The sequence below is a fragment of the Musa acuminata genome, chromosome BXJ3-6, assembly GCF_036884655.1.
Source record: "Musa acuminata AAA Group cultivar baxijiao chromosome BXJ3-6, Cavendish_Baxijiao_AAA, whole genome shotgun sequence".
Taxonomy (NCBI): Eukaryota; Viridiplantae; Streptophyta; class Magnoliopsida; order Zingiberales; family Musaceae; genus Musa; species Musa acuminata.
The window spans coordinates 15,869,125-15,888,076 of record NC_088354.1 but is presented as its reverse complement, the minus strand read 5'-3'; the positions used below and the strand labels follow the sequence as shown (position 1 = coordinate 15,888,076).

At 34.0% G+C, this 18,952-nt stretch overlaps 1 protein-coding gene across 1 annotated transcript; it reads left to right on the top strand.

The window, feature by feature from the left end:
- The first annotated feature begins 2,766 nt into the window (after positions 1–2,766).
- On the top strand, positions 2,767–7,352 carry LOC103988575 (translocase of chloroplast 101, chloroplastic-like). Its single transcript, XM_009407153.3, has one exon. The coding sequence runs from the start codon at positions 3,058–3,060 to the stop codon at positions 7,141–7,143; it is 4,086 nt and encodes a 1,361-aa protein (XP_009405428.2). The 5' UTR covers positions 2,767–3,057; the 3' UTR covers positions 7,144–7,352.
- Positions 7,353–18,952: the final 11,600 nt, after the last annotated feature.

Sequence of the window (18,952 nt, the reverse complement as noted above, 5' to 3'; positions counted from 1 at the left end):
AATCGAAGCCGGTGGTGGTTGAGCTAGTAATTGTGGCTAAACTAGTGGTATTGCCTATTATGTTAATTGGGACAAAAGTAGAGCAACGACCTGTATCGTGCCCGTTAACTTCTGCACTTATTGCATGAGGTTCAAGAATGCATCGGTGGGGATGAAAAGGTGGCTTAGGGTAACGCCTGAGGGGTGAAAAGCCCGAGTCATTGAATAGACGCCAGTACCTCATTGACATTTGCATCGAGGTAGATGCATCCATACACGAAAAGGGTAGTTGCTATCGCCCTTGAGTGAAAAGTGTTATGGGTTAGGGCAAAGTCTTCTCGCTCGAACATTCATTTAAAGGGTTAATATGCAGACGCTCCTATGACATCAGACCCTCCTTTTAATACCAAAAATATTGAGAAAAATTTTTGTTGACATCTTGGTCAATCCGATGTGGTCTAGACCTGTATACGCAAGGTTGTCCGAGATCCTTCCAAGGTAGAAACATTAAGCTCCCGAGGTGCCACCTGCACTAAGAATAATGTTAGGAGAGGTTTCCCGACCCGATCCCTCCAACGCCCAAATTAGTAACCTGAGATGTATAGGTGTGGATGTGAGTAGTAAAAAAAAAGATTCGTCCTCTTTTTCCTACCTGAAGATGAACTTTTGTACCTGGTCCTAAAAGGTGCAGAATATTTCATAGGATATTATATAAGGCGATAATCTCTAACAACCCACAATAGCTTTTCCTTGATCTCTTATCCACGTGGGTGATATGGGAAGGATATTCCATAACCATTTATCTTGAATTCTTATCCAAGTGGGTATGTAGATGAAATGTATCCTCCATCTCCTATCTTCACCTTGAACATCAAGGTGGCTACATGTCTTATGACAATTAACTGACTGTATATCCTCATAAATTAAAATAGATATCTTTTAGTCATCAAAATACATTGCCCATAAAATATTTGTCATTATTCTGTAGTAACTAAATATGAAAAAAAAGATTTATTTTCATTAATATTCAAATCAAATTTATAATTATGCAATATAATGTTTTGAACAGCTGATATGAATGGAAGATACAATTATAATGAAAATTAAATGAAACTTATATTAATAAAATGAAGTACAACAATAAAGGACATAAAAAAAATTTCTTTTTCTAAGAACAAAATGTTAAAGGTGAAATTTGATCTCCGAGACTTTACAATAATTTGATAAAACTTTTAATAACTATGTTAGCTAGCATTTTCAAACAATATATCTCATTTTCAAACAATATATTTCAAACAAAGAGAAAAGTGATCAAATGATAATTGTCTTTTTTTTTTTCTTTATAATCTCAATCCAATTCAAAGTCGACACAAAAGATTTAAGTTAAGATTACCTAAGAAATATATGAGTTCAGAGGAATACCATATAAATTAAATAATATAAAAGATTTACGTTAAGATTAGTTAAGTAATATTAGCTATATTTAAAAAAATGATTTATTTAATTCGACTGATCCATATGAGTTATTCAAAGATTGGTTGAGTGAATCGATTCATTTTGATTTTTTATTCATATAATCGATCTACCAAGTGAATCGTTTTCGATTAGAAAACATTTATTTTTTCATACATTATTATGCAAATTGGGAGCACTACCCAAGTAAGACTTTCCCATATTCCTGGTTTTCTGGACAATTACCTAAGTCAAATTGTAAAGTCTCAGAAAAAAAAGCCCAACAATTTTACATTAAAAAAAATAAAATTGAAATATTTAATTTTTTTGAAAAATATATTTCATTCTAAAGTTTTTTCCTACTGAAAAAAAAATTCGGGTACAGCTAAGTCTTATTCTGAGGTAATTATTTTTTATTTTTTATTTTTTATAACAAAAACAAAATCAACAACTAGTTTGTAACACGGCAGAACAAAAGCATCTCATCATCGTATGAAAAGAGCAAAATCAAAGTAAATATCGATCTCAATATGAAGTCCGTAAAATATATTGTCAGATCAAAATATGGATACCTTATGCCACTCAAGTTTCTTTGGCACCCATGTTTGTCCAAAATTTACACAAAAAGCTACCTGCATAGTATCCAAACTTGTCCCAATTTGATATTCGATCATTCATATCCAAATCAAATAAACTAAATCTATAAACATAAGGTTGTAATACACTGAAAACAACGGAAAAATATACATTTTCATCTTATACAACCACAGTTCCCTCTTTTTTTTTTAAAATAAAATAATAGATTAATAGTTGATAATAAATTACTTTATTAATACACTCTAAAGTAAACTACTGTAAAGTATCTAATTTTCCATCTATATCCATCCAAAAATATGATTAATGAATATGTAAAACTAACACTTTAAACAGTGATTTCTCGGTAATGTTTCTGACTCATTTACTAAAAATTAAGGATTCCAAATCACATTGGTTTCTCGATGACATTAAAAATTAAAGATTCAAAATCTTTTCTGATATATATTTTTAAAATATAATAATATCAAAAAATCTTATATTAATTTAGTTTATTGAAAGGAGGAAAATAGAAAAAGTAAAAAAAGGTAATATGTATATATACATATATATACATGTATATATATATGTATATATAATATAAAAATATATTTTTAATTAATTGTATTAATATAAAGTCTTAAGCCCGGACGAGGACGGAACGGAGACGGCAAAAAAGAGGTGGTCTTTTTGTTCCGCTACATCACCTGGCGGACGAAACCAGATGATGTCGTTCTGCCAAAACCCTAACCGCCGCATCAACTGGTGGTTGTTAGTTTGCCATCCCATCACTAATCCTGCCTTATCTTCCTCGCACTTTTGAGAGCCATCGCTTTTGTGTGGCTCTCCCACCCTCCCATCCCCGTCTATGTTTCTCATCCACCATTCCTCCCCCTTCCCCACCATCAACAGAGATCCTCACACTACGTAGTCTCCAAGGAGATAGCTCTAAAAGATCCCACCTTTCCACCATTTCGAACGCCCTTTCTTTCTATCTTTTGCTGTTTGGCCATGTGCCATTGCCTATAGGAAGCCAACATCTTCGCCCTGCCGATGGACTCCGCGGCCGACCCTGTCTCCCTTTCCGCGGCAAGGGGCCCCAAGTTCCTGCCTATTTCTCCTCCGGGTTCGCTTCTCATCCGCGCCCCACTTACCTCCGAGGAGAACGACTCGCCCCTGGCCTCCGATACCAGCGAGGAGGAGCAAGAGGGGTTTGAGACCGCCTCCGACCTCGAGGAGGAGAGCATCAACTCGGCCCTTGCCACGGCCGCGCTACTTACACCTAAAGGGGACGGCTTGTCGAGGAGCGCCTCGATGCCGATAAAAGCTCGGGTCACTCGGGACGATGACCCCGATGTCGTGGCCCTTGTGGACGAGCTGGAAGATGAGGATGACGACGAGGATGACTTCTACGGCATCGCCAAGGTTGCAGTGTCCAGTCAAGTTCCGACCTTGGTGGATAAAGGTGAGGACTTGATGGGTGAACAGAGAGCTGGGACCTCGTTGGAGACTCATGTTTCTCGGGCCACAGAAGGTGATTTCCTACCTGATAGCTTGGAAATAGTGTCCGATGAGAACCCTAAGACGGAGGATAGTTCAAAAAATGGTAATTTGGCGGCTGAGGAGCAAAAAACTGTGGAGAATCCCATCCCGCAAAGCACCGAAGAAAAACCAGTAGAGGATGAGGATGCTGTCGATGGAACGTTGGACAAATATGGAGAGCATACAGTTTCTGATCCTCAAGAGGAGAAAGATGGGAACTTGGTCGAAGAACTGGGAGAAACTGCCAGCCCTGATATTAGAGCTATAGCTGAGTTGAAGAGAGTGGAGGATGAGTCTGAGGCCGCTGACGTAGAAGAAGAGGGAGAAACCAACAAGTCCTGTACAAAGGAAGGGGGCTTGAACATTGAAGAAGCCAAATCTGACACCACAGACGAGTTAAAAATGGGCACTGATGGGAGTGGTGATTCCAGTCAAAATATCAATCAATCGAGTGTTCCTAATGCTCATACACCAGAAGAGAAGTCTGTTGGGAGTTATTCTGCCGAGGACATTCAGATGTCTGAAGGTTCCTGGGAGAAACTTGATCAATTGAATGACAATATTGGCCATGCTAAAAGATGTGTCTCACTGACTGGAGGTTCTGAAGTAGTTGATGATAAGGCAGCTGAGGATTCTGCTGACGGTGTTGATTCTGCAAATGCGAATGTAATCCTGTCACCTATTCATGAGCTAGGGGATGAGAAACCAAAGGTTGAACTAAATCAATCCGCAAATGATTCTGAGGTAAATAATAATGAGCCTGTGCCTGAGTTGCTTTCAGATGGTGATAATTCAATATCAGTTCAAGATAAGCAATCTCCATTTATCATTGAGGAGAAATCTAAGGGCAACAAGAACAAAGGAGATACATTTGAGACTTCTGGTGTGACTGAAGACAACAATGATCAACAATTGAATTCAGTTTCGGAACCAGAACTGACTGAGGGTGGTGATTTTGCTGATCATGAACAAAACCTTTGTCAGGAGAAAGCAAAGGAGGATGAAGAAAACTTGGGTTCCGATGAACCTTCTAAGGTGGCTATGGTGGCAAGCTTGGAGGGTGCCAAAGAGATGAGAAAGGAATTGGATGAAGACTCTTCCACTACTGGTCTCCATTCAGTTTTACATAGCTCAAAGGATATAGATGACCAGATTATCTTGGATTCAGATGAAGAGGTGTTGACTTACAAGGATGATGAAGGGAATGAAATGATCGATTCTGATGCATTGGTTGCACTGCTGAAAGCGGCAAGTAGTTCTACTGCTGATGGAGGTCCCAAAGTCACTTCTCAAGATGCTAACAGAATCTTCTCGGTTGACCGTCCAGCTGGTTTGGGGTCCTCAATCCCATCTCTGAAACCTGCACCTCCCCGTCATACCAACCCAAGCATTCTTAGCCCTTCCGAACTGACTGTAACAGCAGATCATGATGATCAGATAACCGAGGAACAAAAAAAGTTGCATGAGAAGGTTGAACTGATCAAAGTGAAGTTTCTACGCCTTGTTTATAGGTTGGGGCATTCACCTGAAGACACGGTGGCTGCCCAGGTGCTATATCGTCTGAGTCTTGCCGAAGGTATTCGTAGCAGACAGCAAATCAATCGGGCTTTCAGTCTTGAGAGTGCAAAGAAGAAGGCATTGCAGCTAGAACAGGATGATACTGAAGGTTTGGACTTCTGTTGTAACATTTTAGTCCTTGGGAAAAGTGGAGTGGGCAAGAGTGCAACTATAAATTCTATTTTTGGTGAGGAGAAGTCACAAACCAATGCATTCGAACCAGCAACAACTTCTATCAAAGAGATTGTTGGAACCGTAGGTGGGGTCAAGATCCGTGTCATAGATACGCCAGGTCTTAGAGCTTCAGGAATGGACCAAGCATCAAGCAGGAGAATCCTGACGTCTATAAAGAAGTACACAAGGAGATGCCCTCCGGACATTGTTTTGTATGTGGACCGCATGGACACACTGACCCGTGATCAGAATGATTTGCCTCTGCTAAGAACAATCACTAGCACTTTGGGTTCATCCATATGGTTCAATGCCATTGTTGCTCTCACACATGCTGCTTCTGCCCCTCCAGATGGACCAAGTGGTTCTCCCCTGAGCTATGAGGTGTTTGTGGCTCAAAGGTCTCACGCTGTTCAGCAGTCCATTAGGCTAGCAGCTGGAGACATGCGTCTGATGAATCCTGTGGCTCTTGTTGAGAACCATGCAACTTGTAGAAGGAACAGGGACGGCCAAAAAGTGCTGCCCAATGGCCAATCTTGGAGACCACAGATGCTTCTGCTTTGTTACTCCTCAAAGATATTGTCTGAAGCTAATTCTCTTCTAAAGCTTCAAGATCCTTCTCCTGGAAAGCTGTTTGGTGGTTTCCGTTTACGTGCTCCGCCACTTCCCTTCCTGCTTTCTTCGCTGATGCAGTCCAGGCCACACCCAAAACTTCCTGCCGACCAAGGTGGTGAGAACGAAGATTCTGATATGGACCTAGACAACTTATCAGATGCTGATCAAGGGGAAGAAGATGATGAATATGATCAGCTTCCACCATTTAAGCCCCTTAAGAAATCTCAGATTGCCAAGCTGACCAAGGAGCAAAGAAGAGCATATTTGGATGAGTATGATTACCGAGTTAAGCTTCTTCAGAAGAAACAGTGGAAGGAGGAGCTCAGAAGATTGAGACAAATGAAGAATCAACAGAAAGTTTCTCAGGATGATTTTGGGCATGCTGATACAGTTGAAGATTTTGATCAGGATAATGCCCCTGCAACTATACCGGTCCCTTTACCTGATATGGTCCTGCCACCTTCTTTCGACTGTGATGCTCCAACATATCGATACCGTTTTCTAGAGCCAACCTCACAGTTTCTTGCTAGGCCAGTACTGGATACGCATGGATGGGATCATGACTGTGGTTTTGATGGGGTAAGCCTTGAGGAAGGCCTCGCTGTTGCTGGCCGGTTTCCTGCTGTGTTATCTGCTCAAGTGACAAAGGACAAAAAGGAATTCAGCATTCATTTGGATTCCTCGATCTCGGCCAAGCATGGGGAAAATGGTTCCACTCTTTCTGGCTTTGATATCCAGGCAGTTGGAAAGCAATTTGCTTACACTCTGCGAGGTGAGACCAAGTTCAAGACGTCGAAGAAGAACAGAAGTACCGGAGGGATCTCCATAACTTTCTTGGGGGAAACCGTAGCCACTGGACTAAAGTTTGAAGACCAACTCTCTATTGGGAAGCAAGTGAACCTACATGTAAGCACTGGTGCTGTTCGAGCACAGGGTGATACTGCGCATGGAGCCAATCTGGAGGTACGCCTCCGTGATAAGGATTATCCCATCAGCCAAACCCTTTCAACCTTGGGTTTGTCTCTGATAAGGGCGCATGGGAATTTGGCTGTGGGTGCAAATTTGCAGTCTCAATTCTCCATCAGCAGAAGTTCAAAAATGTCAGTTCGTGTGGGACTCAACAACAAGCAGACCGGGCAGATCACTGTCAGGACGAGCACATCAGAGCAACTTCAATTTGCATTAGTGGGAATCATTCCCATTGCTATCTCTATATTCAGGAGCATGAGGTCTGGTGAGTCTTCAACTTATTAGTCAGATCAGGCAATTACCAGTGTTGATACTCCAACCAGTAACCATTTTGTTGGAACTTCTGCAGTTAATTTTTTTATTAACTGTTTCTTGGGTGTTGTTGTAGACCAAGTTGGAACAAGGGAGATGATAGTTGATTTTCATTAAGTTTCAATTCATATATAACCACTATATTTTTGTTTTCCTTAATGCAAGAGCTACTCATGCTTTTATCCTCTTTGGTAATGGGGATGTGGGCTGCATTAGCAGCATTTATGGCATTTTATCTATGAATAAGAACCTTTTGCTGTACTGATTAACCATTAAATGCTTCGGATAATTTAGTCCATTATTTTGCATCCATGAGGAGGTAGTTGGTATCGGAATGTTTATTTTCAAATGTTAAGGAGAAAAATAGCATTAGCTTCAGAACAAGGGATTAGGTGGTTATGAATTAGAACAGCTTCATGATGCTATTCATATCATGTAATGATATTGGGTGGTTATGATGATCTTGGTTGTGGTGTCATACTGATTACTAATGAGTAATCACCGTCTGTGTCTTCTGTTGATGTTTGAGTTTATGTCCGGCGTCATCGGTTTTAGTTTGCTAATGTCCTTGCTCACATTTGGGATGATGATCCGGAACCAAACAGATATTTCTTCCTCGATTTTGGTCATACAAAAAAAAAAAGGATGTGCAATGTCTGTCGGTTTTTCCCATTTGCTTTAGTAGATTTGAGGCAGGTTGGATCAAAAACACTTGTAGCTTTTCTTGTTCGTTGAATGTGCAACGCAGTAAAGGTTGTGTTTGGCTTCCTATGTTTGTGCAGCGTAGCGCTGCAAGTGGTTTGTAATGTTTCCAACGAGTCATCTTGTATACTGATTCTAGAGGAGGGGAGAGATTTATTTGGGACTTAAATATAATTATTATTTTCTAACAGGGCATATTGGGAAAAAAAAGTATTTACTGCATTCTAATACGTTTGTTTTCCTACAACGTCGTCTCATTTCCCATCTTCAGGCTAAAATGAGATTTCATTTCAGGATAGATCCTAAGGGATCAGGATCAAGATTGTGCCGAGGATGATTAAATATAAATATCATGATTTCATATTAATTTTTTCATTCATTATTATAATTGCTTAGGGTTTCGAATATCTTGATCTTTCCTTGTTGACCACGCATTGCCATCGTGTGATAAAGGAGAAAGAAACGTGAGCAAGGGAGAAGTTGAAGAAGAAAAAGGAAAAAGAAAAAAAGGAAAAAGAAATGCCACAGCAAGCAAGCCGCATGTGAGAGAAATAAAAAAAATTTACAGAAAGAGGGAAAAGAAAAAAAAAGGGGGGAAAAGATATTCGATCACAGAGGTCCCATTTTTATATCAAAAAAGTCTGTTTAAAATAAAAAAAAAAATATTTATGTGTGTCTTTGAATTCCTATCATTCTCGATTAATTAGAAAATAGATTGGACTATAGATCAATTAATCTTAAATCTTTGAATGTGATATGATCTCAGGAAAAATAATAATAATAATAATAATAATAAATGATTGTTGTTAAAGAAAGAAAGAAAGAAAACATCTTGATTCGATTTATGCTATTTGAATGGCTTAAGAAAATAGGAAGGAACGGTGATCCTCCTGTCACTCTCTTTGATCAAGGTATGTATATGATGACTCTATTTGACTTGTTTTCAAATTTAATTATGTATATGTTTGTAACCAGTAAAGTTATATGATTTGTACATATTAAATGAATTAATAGGTTTGTTGGTATTGCATTTATTTAAAATGGCTGATATTTTATTATTATATTTTTTTTGAATATTGTATAGTTTGACTTGTTTAAAATAATATGTATATATTTATGCATTAGAAGCGTTTGATATATTGTTTCAGCTTATATTCATTATTCAGTCCGTTTGGTTATGATCATGAAGGTTATATGTTGGTCTTAAATTTGGAAACTAATTTATTTTGAATCGTCACACAAGTAAATATGTGTTACTAATATCATGAAGATTAAACACGATTTTAGATCTTGTCATGAGAATATAACGTGATGATAGTCATTAGCTATAGTCATAATTATCTATATATTTAAATATAAAATCTTAGTTTATATTTATATTGATTCATTATTAATTAATTAATGATAACCTTTGCATTAAATTATTATTTTTGTTTATTATGAAAATATATCCAATTATTGTGTTTGAAAGTTATCTTATGACCATGTTATGCTAAAAGTTATTATTTGAAAATCATCTACAGTTATATGTTTTCATCTTTATGTAGTTAACATTTATGTGTATTTTTCAGAAAAAAGAAAAAGTCATGTTAGTTTAAGAGGGTAGATAAGAAATAATTTGAGAGTTTACTTATCTATAAGTTTTGCTTATAAGATAATTTGATAAGAACTATTTAGTTGAAAGAGTTCAAATATTATTGTTGATGTATTTAGTTGAAAGAGTTCAAATGACTTGATAGTTATGATCATCATTGGAATATGTGTCTTATAAGAATTGAGAAAATTAAGGATAATAACATATTCGTGTGAATTAAATATTCATGTATTTAATCTTATCATTTGGTTTTTTGATTGAAAAAAAGAAAAAAATTCATAATATGTTTTTATATCTTATTTGTCCACAAATTAAATTGGAATATCAAGAGGCATTTGAAAAAGGAAATATAATGTTTATCTGTATAAGCATAAACGTTATGATATGTTTATGGATTTTGTGATAGGATTCTAAGGATTTATAAGAATAATGATATTAGAGAAAGAAAGTCAAAGTTTCACAAATCGAAGATTAATTTGATTATAACACATACAGCTCAAACTACACAAAGTATTTATGTTTAATATTTGGAGACATGAATTAAAGTTTCAGATTGAAAATTATTTTTGTTTTTGTTTTTCAAGCTAAATCATGTTGAGATTTGGAATAGGTGATAATCTGAGCTATATTTGTCTTAAATAATTTGAGATTTTTAAAAAAATGAAGCTTACGATGTTTTTCATTTATGAATGTTGAGGAAGTATATTGAAGATCTAATAATCGAATTTGAACCAATTCAATTGGAAAAGGATTTAGAAAAAGATTTATCATATCAAGAGCAACCTATGAATAAGGTAGGTGAAGTTTTAGAGAACTAAGCTCTTTTCTTCTAGGGAAGAATGTAATAGGGTGATTTCCCTGAATTTATTTTATTTTTCCTTGAATGTTTCTTTATTTTTTTCCTTAAATGATGCCCGACCTTTCTCACTCGCTCCCAAAACGGTCTTTAGCCTTTGCTCCCAATGTCATTGTATTCGTCTCCTTCCTATTCTTGACGATCTCCTTCACCTCCCTAAGATCGGGACCTATTTCATTATTGACCTACCTCCTCGACGACCTCCTCTATCATGTGATAAGCGACGAAGGTTAAGGGATACTTTTAGGATTACAAAAAATAAGAGCATCATTTGAGAAAAATAAAAACCAGGGACATCTTTTAGGAAAAAATAATAAGAGAGGTTTTTACAAAGAAATAGCCCAATGTAATGCTAATCAGATTTATTTGGAACTTAAATATAATTATAACTTTCTAAGAGGACATATTGGAAAGGGGAAAATTTAGTGTGTTTTTAATGCATGTTTCCATCGTGGAACAAACCTCATGTTGAGCATAACATACATGATACTAAAACATTAAAATTTTAACTATTTATCATTCATGTATGATACCAAAATTAACATTATTTTGGGCATGATATCATTCATCATTTCATGATACCAAATATTCATCATTTCTCTCCCTTTATCATCAACAAAAAGGAGAAACGTTCAACAAATATTTAGACCATGTATGCAAGTTTTACAATACTTTAGAATATGCGAGCTAGCAAGTGAAGTTGAGCAAAATATGTGCAAGATAACAACTTTTACTTCTTGAAATGGACAAGTTAGCACTTTTCTTTAGATGTGTAAGCACTTTTGGTTCTTATTGAGATATGCAAGCTAGCATTTTTATGTTTCTTGAGATGCTAGTAAGTTTCTTTCTCCCATTTGTCATAAAAAAAAGAAAAAGAAGAAGAAGAAGGGAGGAATTCATTCATCACATCAAATCATAAGTACCAAAAGTCCATGAATTAAGGTTCTACTTTCGTAAATAGAAAGAGGAAGGATTCATATAGAAATTATCATCTCATAAAAGATAAGTATACCAAAAGTCTATAAATAAATTTTCTACTTTCGTAAGAAAAAGAAAGGATTCAAGGAAATGAACATCACATAAAAGATCAAGTATACCAAATTCCTACTTTCGTAAATAGAAAGAGGAAGGATTCATATGGAATAAGCATCACATAAAAGATCAATTATGCCAAAAATCCATGAACCAAATCTCTTCTTTCGTGGATAAGAAGAAGGAACGAAGGAAACAATCTCCGTTTAAAAGGAAACCCAAGTTATAAAAAAAATGAGAAATAAAAAAAAAATATAAGAGGAACTCATGCATTCAAAAGATTTAACATGCTTAATTCTCTTCTAATAAAATCAGATTATTCCTCATTCAAAGATTTTATAAAAATATCAACTAATTAATGTTTTGTATCAATAAATTCTAAAGATATATCATGGTTATTAACATAATCTCTAATAAAATGATGCCTAATATCAATATGTTTAGTTTTAGAGTGTTGAAAGAGATTTTTTGTCAAACATATTGCACTAGTATTATTGCACTTTATAGGGATGTTTTTCAAGTGAATTTTATAATCTTCTAAATTATTTTTCATCCATATAACTTATGCACAGCATGCACCTACTGTTATATACTCAGCTTCGACTATAGATATTGTAACAGAGTTTTATTTTTTGGAAGACCAAGAGACAAGTGCATGACCTAAGAGTTGACATGTTCCAGATTTACTTTTTCTATCTATTCTACATTCAGTAAAATTTACATTGGCATAAGCAATTAATTCAAAGTTTTTAGATTTTAGATACCATAAACCTAGATTAGGAGTTTCTTTTAGGTATCTAAAAATACTTTTAATAGCTTTAAAGTAAGATTACTTGGGATTAGATTGAAATCTAGCACAAAGTCTAACAATAAACATAATGTCTGGTTCAGTTGCAATGAGATATAGTAAACTACCTATTATACCCATATAAGTCTTTTGATCAAAATTTTCTCCATTATGGTCCGTATCTAACTTTGTGGAAGTGCTTATTGGTGTATTAATAGCCTTAAAACAGTCCATATTGAACCATTTTAAAATATCTAAACCATATTTAGTTTGACTAATAAAAATTCCATCACTTAGTTGCTTAATTTGCAATCCTAAGAAAAATGTTAATTCACCCGGTAAGCTTATTTCGAATTCTAGGCACATACTTTTGGCAAAACATTCACGAAAAGACTCATTTAAAGAATAAAAAATGATATTATTGATATAAATTTCAACAATGAGAAAATTATTTTTAAATATTTAATAAACAATGCAATATCGACTTTACATTTCATAAAATTATTTTGAATAAGGAAAGAACAAAGCCTCTCATACCAAGCCTTAGGGGCTTGTTTAATCCATAGAGAGCCTTAGATAACTTAAGCATATGGTTAGAAAAAAGAGCATTCTCAAATCTGGGTGGTTATTCAATATAAACTTCTTCGGAAATAAATTTATTTAAAAAAATACTTTTAACATCCATTTGAAATAACTTAAAATTATTACAATAAGCATAGGTAAGAAATAACCTTATGACTTCTAATCTAGCCATAGGAACAAAAGTTTCTTCATAATTGATATATTCTTCTTAGTTGAAATCTTTGGCCACTAATCTAGCCTTTTTCTAACTACGATATCAAGTTCATCTTGCTTGTTTCTAAAAACCCATTTAGTACCAATTACTAAATGGTCACCAGGTCTAGGAACAAGCTTTCACACTTCATTTCTCTTAAATTGATTTAACTCTTCTTACATTATAATAACCCATGAATCATCTTTTAGGGTTTCGTCAATACATTATGGTTCAATTTGAGACAAGAAGGCTGCATTAGGATAAAAATTCTTCAATAAAGAGTGAGTTTAAATACCCTTTTATGTATCTCCTATGATTAGCTCCTTAGGATGAGCATCTATATACTTCCATTCCTTAGGTAAAGATACTTTGGAAGAGGATATATCCAAGTTGCTTAGGGAAGGAGAGTTTTCATTCAAATTTAAAGCATCAAAATTATTTTTCTTAAATTCGGGAAGCTTATCGAAGAAAACATGAATATATTCCTCTATAATCAAGGTTCTTTTATTAAAGACACGAAAAGATTTAGAAATAGAGCAATAACCAAGAAATATATTTTTATCAGATTTTACGTCAAATTTTACTAAGACATCTTTTTTGTTTAAAATAAAGCATTTACAACCAAAAATTTTAAAATATGAAATATTAGATCTTTTATTATTTCATAATTCATAAGGAGTTTTGGAAAGTAATGGTCTTATGAAAACACTGTTCATGACATAACATGTCGTGTTAACAACTTCGGTCCAAAAATATTTGGGCAGCCTATGTTTGTTTAACATGGTTCTTACCATCTCTTGTAAGCTCCTATTTTTTCTTTCAACTACTTCATTTTGTTATGGATTTCTTGGAGTAGGAAAATTATGATTGTACCTATTTGACTCATAAAAATTTTAAAAATCATGGTTTTGAAACTCGCCATCGTGATCACTATGAATAGACGAAATCATAAAACCCTTTTTATTTAAAAAAAATTATAAAATTTTAAAAAACATTGAAAACAATCACTTTTTTATACTAAGAAGTATGTCCAAATGTATCTACTATAATCATTAATAATTACAAAGGCATACTTACTACCTCATAGACTTGTTCTATCAATTGGTCCAAATAAATCTATGTGAATCAATTGTAGTAGTCTAGAGGTGTTCAATTGATTTTTTTGATTTGAAACTACTTTTTATTTATTTTCCTTGTTGACATGCATCATAAATTATCTTTAACGAACTTGATACTACGCATTCCTCTTATAAGTTCTCTAGTTGAAATTTGAGAGATTAATTTCATGCTAACATAACCTAATCTCCTATGCCAAAGCCATGCATCATCGTCTAAAGCCGAAAAACATGTTTCATCACAAAAATTATCAATATCAATAGTATACATATTATTATTTTTTAAGGTAATCATAGATCTATTTTTGTGTGGTATTTCAATTATACAAGTATTAGATTCAAATATGATGATATATCCTTTATCACACAATTGACTGATGCTTAGTAGATTATATTTTAAACTATCTACTAGTAATATATCTTCAATTAAAAGGTTTGACTTGTTACCTATAGTTCCTTTGCGAATAATTTTCTCTTTGTTGTTGTCTAAGGTGACGTACCCTTCGTCTTGGCTAGTGAGCTTGAAGTGTGTTGGATCTCTGGTCATGTGCCTTGAGCATTCACTATCAAGGTACTATCTCTTGCTCCTAACTTTTGATTGTAAACATATCTACAAGAAAAAAAATTTTCTTTTAGGTATCTATGTAACTTTGGGTCTCTCATTAATAGATCTACCTATTTTAACTGTTGTCATTGAGTTATTTAAGGTTCCTTTAGGAACCCAAACTAATTTGTATGGACTATACTTTTTAAAAGAATATCTATAAGCATAATATCTATATTTTTTAATAAAATTATATTTATCTCTAGGTGAGACATGTAATGTAGATCCTTTAATGAAGATAGTTGGCTTTTGTTGAGTATTACTCACAAAGCTAATAACTTTCTTCCTATAAACACGACCCATATTATCAAGGAACATTTTAGAGATATATTACCTTTTTAATTTTTTTTTAATATTTGTTGTAGTAAAATATTTTCTTTCTTAAGTGAATCTATCTCTTCACACTTAGTACAAGGAGCTAATATGCTATCATTTATCAAATTCACTAATAAGAGAAGTATGCTCCTTTTTTAATAATTTATATTTTTTATTAACTAATTTAAAATCATCAAACAAATTATTAAAGGCATCGAATAATTCATCATAAGATAAAGAAGATTTGTTTGAGTTACATACCTCATTGCTAAATGTCAATAATTCGTTTGAGTTACATCCCAAGTAGTTTTAAGTGCTTTCTTTTTCTTTGGCAGCTTCTTCACTTTGGGACATTTATTTTTGAAGTGCCTCAGCTTTTGGTATTCATAGAAAATTATTTGATTCTTTTTTAGTTCACTTTTGTTCTTAGTATTTTGTTTTGTTTTGTTCCGTTTTTAAAAAAAATTAAAACTTTCTTGTAAGAAGTGCCAAGTCATCATCATCATTATCATCGTCACTTAAGTTTTCGCTCAAATGGTCTTCTTTGGTTCTAAGTGACATTTCTTTCCTATTCTTTGGAAGGTTGTTCTTAAGTTTATCATGTGTTATACACGTCATTTCATAGGTCATCAAAGACCCAATAAGTTCTTCAAGCGAAAAGTTATTTAGGTCCTTTGCTTCTTGTATTGTCATTACTTTAGGATCCCAACTTTTTGGAATAGATCTTAATATCTTGTTAACAAGTTCAAAATTAGAAAAACTTTTACCAAGTGCTTTTAGTGTTGAATCTCGGATTTTGATGATGAAATCAATTGATGAGTTTACGATCTAATCTGCGTTTTGAGTTACGCGGGACTAACTTTGATAAGAAAAGACAAATCAATTAAAGCAGGAGGAATCATATGTTAGATTGGAGTGAAACATGTCAAGAGATTAGATGTTGAGCCGAAGGATTGGTTGATGTACCAGCAGAAGGTCTTCGTGCCATGAGTTTGGGCATCGGGCCGAAAGATCAGACTTGTGCCCAGGAGATCAATAGTTACGGGAGTCAACATGCCAATTGGACAATACTTCGAAGGAGAGGATGATGTGTCGAAGGATCGGACGAAGTGTCGGATGAACCAATGATATACCAAACAATATAGAATACATGCTTGTAATCATGTATCTAGATTGAGTTAGTTTAGGACTAATTGAGTCGATTTTGGGATGAAACAATATCAACTCAATTATGGGCCAATTGGGCTTGAATCAAGACTGAATTGGGCCTGCTATTTAGCCCATTCAATGACCTATAGTAAGGTCTGGTGGTGCTATTGCCTAGACTGGGCAATGGTACCGCCCAGACATAGTCTCTCAGATTATGTTAAGTAGTGGTACCACCAAACTGGGTGGTGGTACCACCTAGTGTCAGTGCTGTAGGCCGTGGTACCGCCAATACCCCGAAATCTTAAGGATTTGAATTTTGGCTCTAATTTTTTAAGTCATTTGGGGTCTATAAATACCCTAATCTTTCCTACTTAAGAGAGCATGAAAGTAGAGCAAAAACTCTATGATTCCAAGGTTGTAATATCTTAAAGTGTAGAGTCCCTCCTCCTAGAGTTTAGTGATAGCCCTGAGGGAGATGTGTAAGGGAACACTTGTAAAAGAGGGGCGTGAAGGTTCTCTCCTGAGCTTATGAAAAGAAGATAGAGTTGTAAGAGTAGTTGATCTTCTCCCATTAGAAAGAAAATTGTTAGTGAATGTTGATGGCCTTGATGGAAGAGGAATCGGGAGTGAACGTAGCTCGCGACGATTGAACCACTATAAAACTTGGTTTGTATTTCTATTTTGTTGTTTACCTTTATTGCAAACTATTTTACTTGCTCATTACATTCTTATGAATGTTTTTAAGTTAAATATATTTTTGATATGATTTTATCGAACGAGATTTTTGAATCGACGTAACTTTTACGAGAGCACTAATTTACCCTTCTCTTAGTGCCGATTTTGGTCATAATAGTTGGTATCAGAGTCACGTTTCTCTTTGTTGGTTTAACACCCAAGAGAGATGATTTTTTTCGGTAATCTAGAGAGTCACTCTATCATTCGTCCTCCTATGTTCAATAGAATATACTACACTTATTGGAAAACTCGAATAAGAGTTTTCTTGCTTTCTATAGATTTAAATTTGTAGAATATTTCCGAAAGTGGTTTTCAAAAGTCTTTTAATCCAATGAATAAATAGAATGATTTGGAGAAGAAAACTTATTCTTTGAATACTAGAGCTATGAACGCTCTATTTTGTACTTTGAACAAAAATGAGTTTAATCGTATTTCTTTATGCGAAACTGCATATAAGATTTAACACACACTAGAAGTAACTCATGAAAGCTCTTGGTAAATGTTTTCATAATATTGAACTTGTAAATAAGATTCTAAGATCCTTTCCAAAAAGTTGAGATCTTAAAGTAACGACAATTCAAGAAGCAAAGGACCTAAATAACTTTTCGCTTGAAGAACTTATCGGGTCTTTGATGACCTATGAAATGACATATATAGCACATGATGAATTGGAGAACAACCTTCCAAAGAATATGAAGGATTTGACACTTAGAACAAATGAATATCACTCGAGTGAAAGCTCAAGTGATGATGACTTTGAACTCCTTACAAGTAAATTTAAAAGATTTATAAAACAAGAATCAAAAAATAAAAATGAAGAAGTTGCCAAAGAAGAAGAAAGCACTTAAGGCAACTTGGGAAGAATCGAGCTCATCCGAAGACAAGAAGCAAACCAACAAAGACGAGGTAAAGAACTACGCCTTAATAGCTCTTGACGATGAGGCAAAAGACTCAACCGAAATGCCTTTACCTTATAATAAATTATTCGATGTATTCAATTATTTATATGATAAATTTAAATTAGTTGGTGAAAATTACAAATTGCTAAAAAAAGAATCATGCTTCTCTTTCTACTGAATTTGAAAAAATTAAAAAATGAGCATGATAATTGCATGTTAAACTCTTGCACTAAATGTGAAGAATTAGATTTATGCAAAAAGAAAATTTTATTATTACAATAAACATTAGATAAATTTAAAATTGGTAGCAAATATTTAAACATGGTTCTTGCCAATAAGAGTCATATTCATAGAAAGGATAAAATTGACTTTGTGAGTAACGCTCAACAAAAGCAACTATCTTTATTAAAGGACCCACATTACAAATTTCTCATGAAAACAGATAAAATTTTTGTAGTAGATATAGTCATTTTACTTTTAAATATTCATTTAAAAAGCATGACTCACATTAATTAGTTCAGGTTCCTAAAGGAACTATGAATGTCCTAATGCTAAAATTAAAATAGATAGATCTAACCATGAGAGCCCCAAAGTGAGTATCTAAAGAAAACCCATCTTTCTTATAGACATCTCTATAATCGAAAGCTAGGAGCAAAAATAAAATTTTGATAGTTGATGCTCAAAGCTTATGACCTGAGATTCAACACACTTCATAAAGCTCATTAGCTGAAACAAAATGATTTTAATTGAAAATGCTTTATATTTAATGAAATCATGCTTGATGATTTAATGATTTAATTATGCATGATGATTTGAAGTAATGATAATTTTTGTGATTTATGATTTATTGATCTTGATGATTTTTATGATGAAATTTATTTTTTCGATTTTAAACGATGATGTATGTTTTTATTTGGCATAAAATACAAAGGAATGCTTATGTGAAATAAATCACATAAATTGAAATACATAAAAAGGGAATGTATTTTTCTTGAAATTTCTCAATCTCTATCTTATCGAGTTTTTCAATAAGAGATTGATGAATTTATGTTGTTTTATGAATCTCTTGAACTATGAAAGTGATTTTGATTATTTAAATTTGAATAATTTTTTTTCCAAATCTTTTACTTGGTACTTGAGATTTATTCTAAATAAATCAAGATCTTTTATCTCCTATATTTCTTTTTCACTATTTACAAAAGAAGAAGTATCTAAATGA

Excerpts from the sequence above, each read along its gene's own strand:
- LOC103988575 (XM_009407153.3), top strand. The coding sequence starts at position 3,058 with ATGGACTCCGCGGCCGACCCTGTCTCCCTTTCCGCGGCAAGGGGCCCC.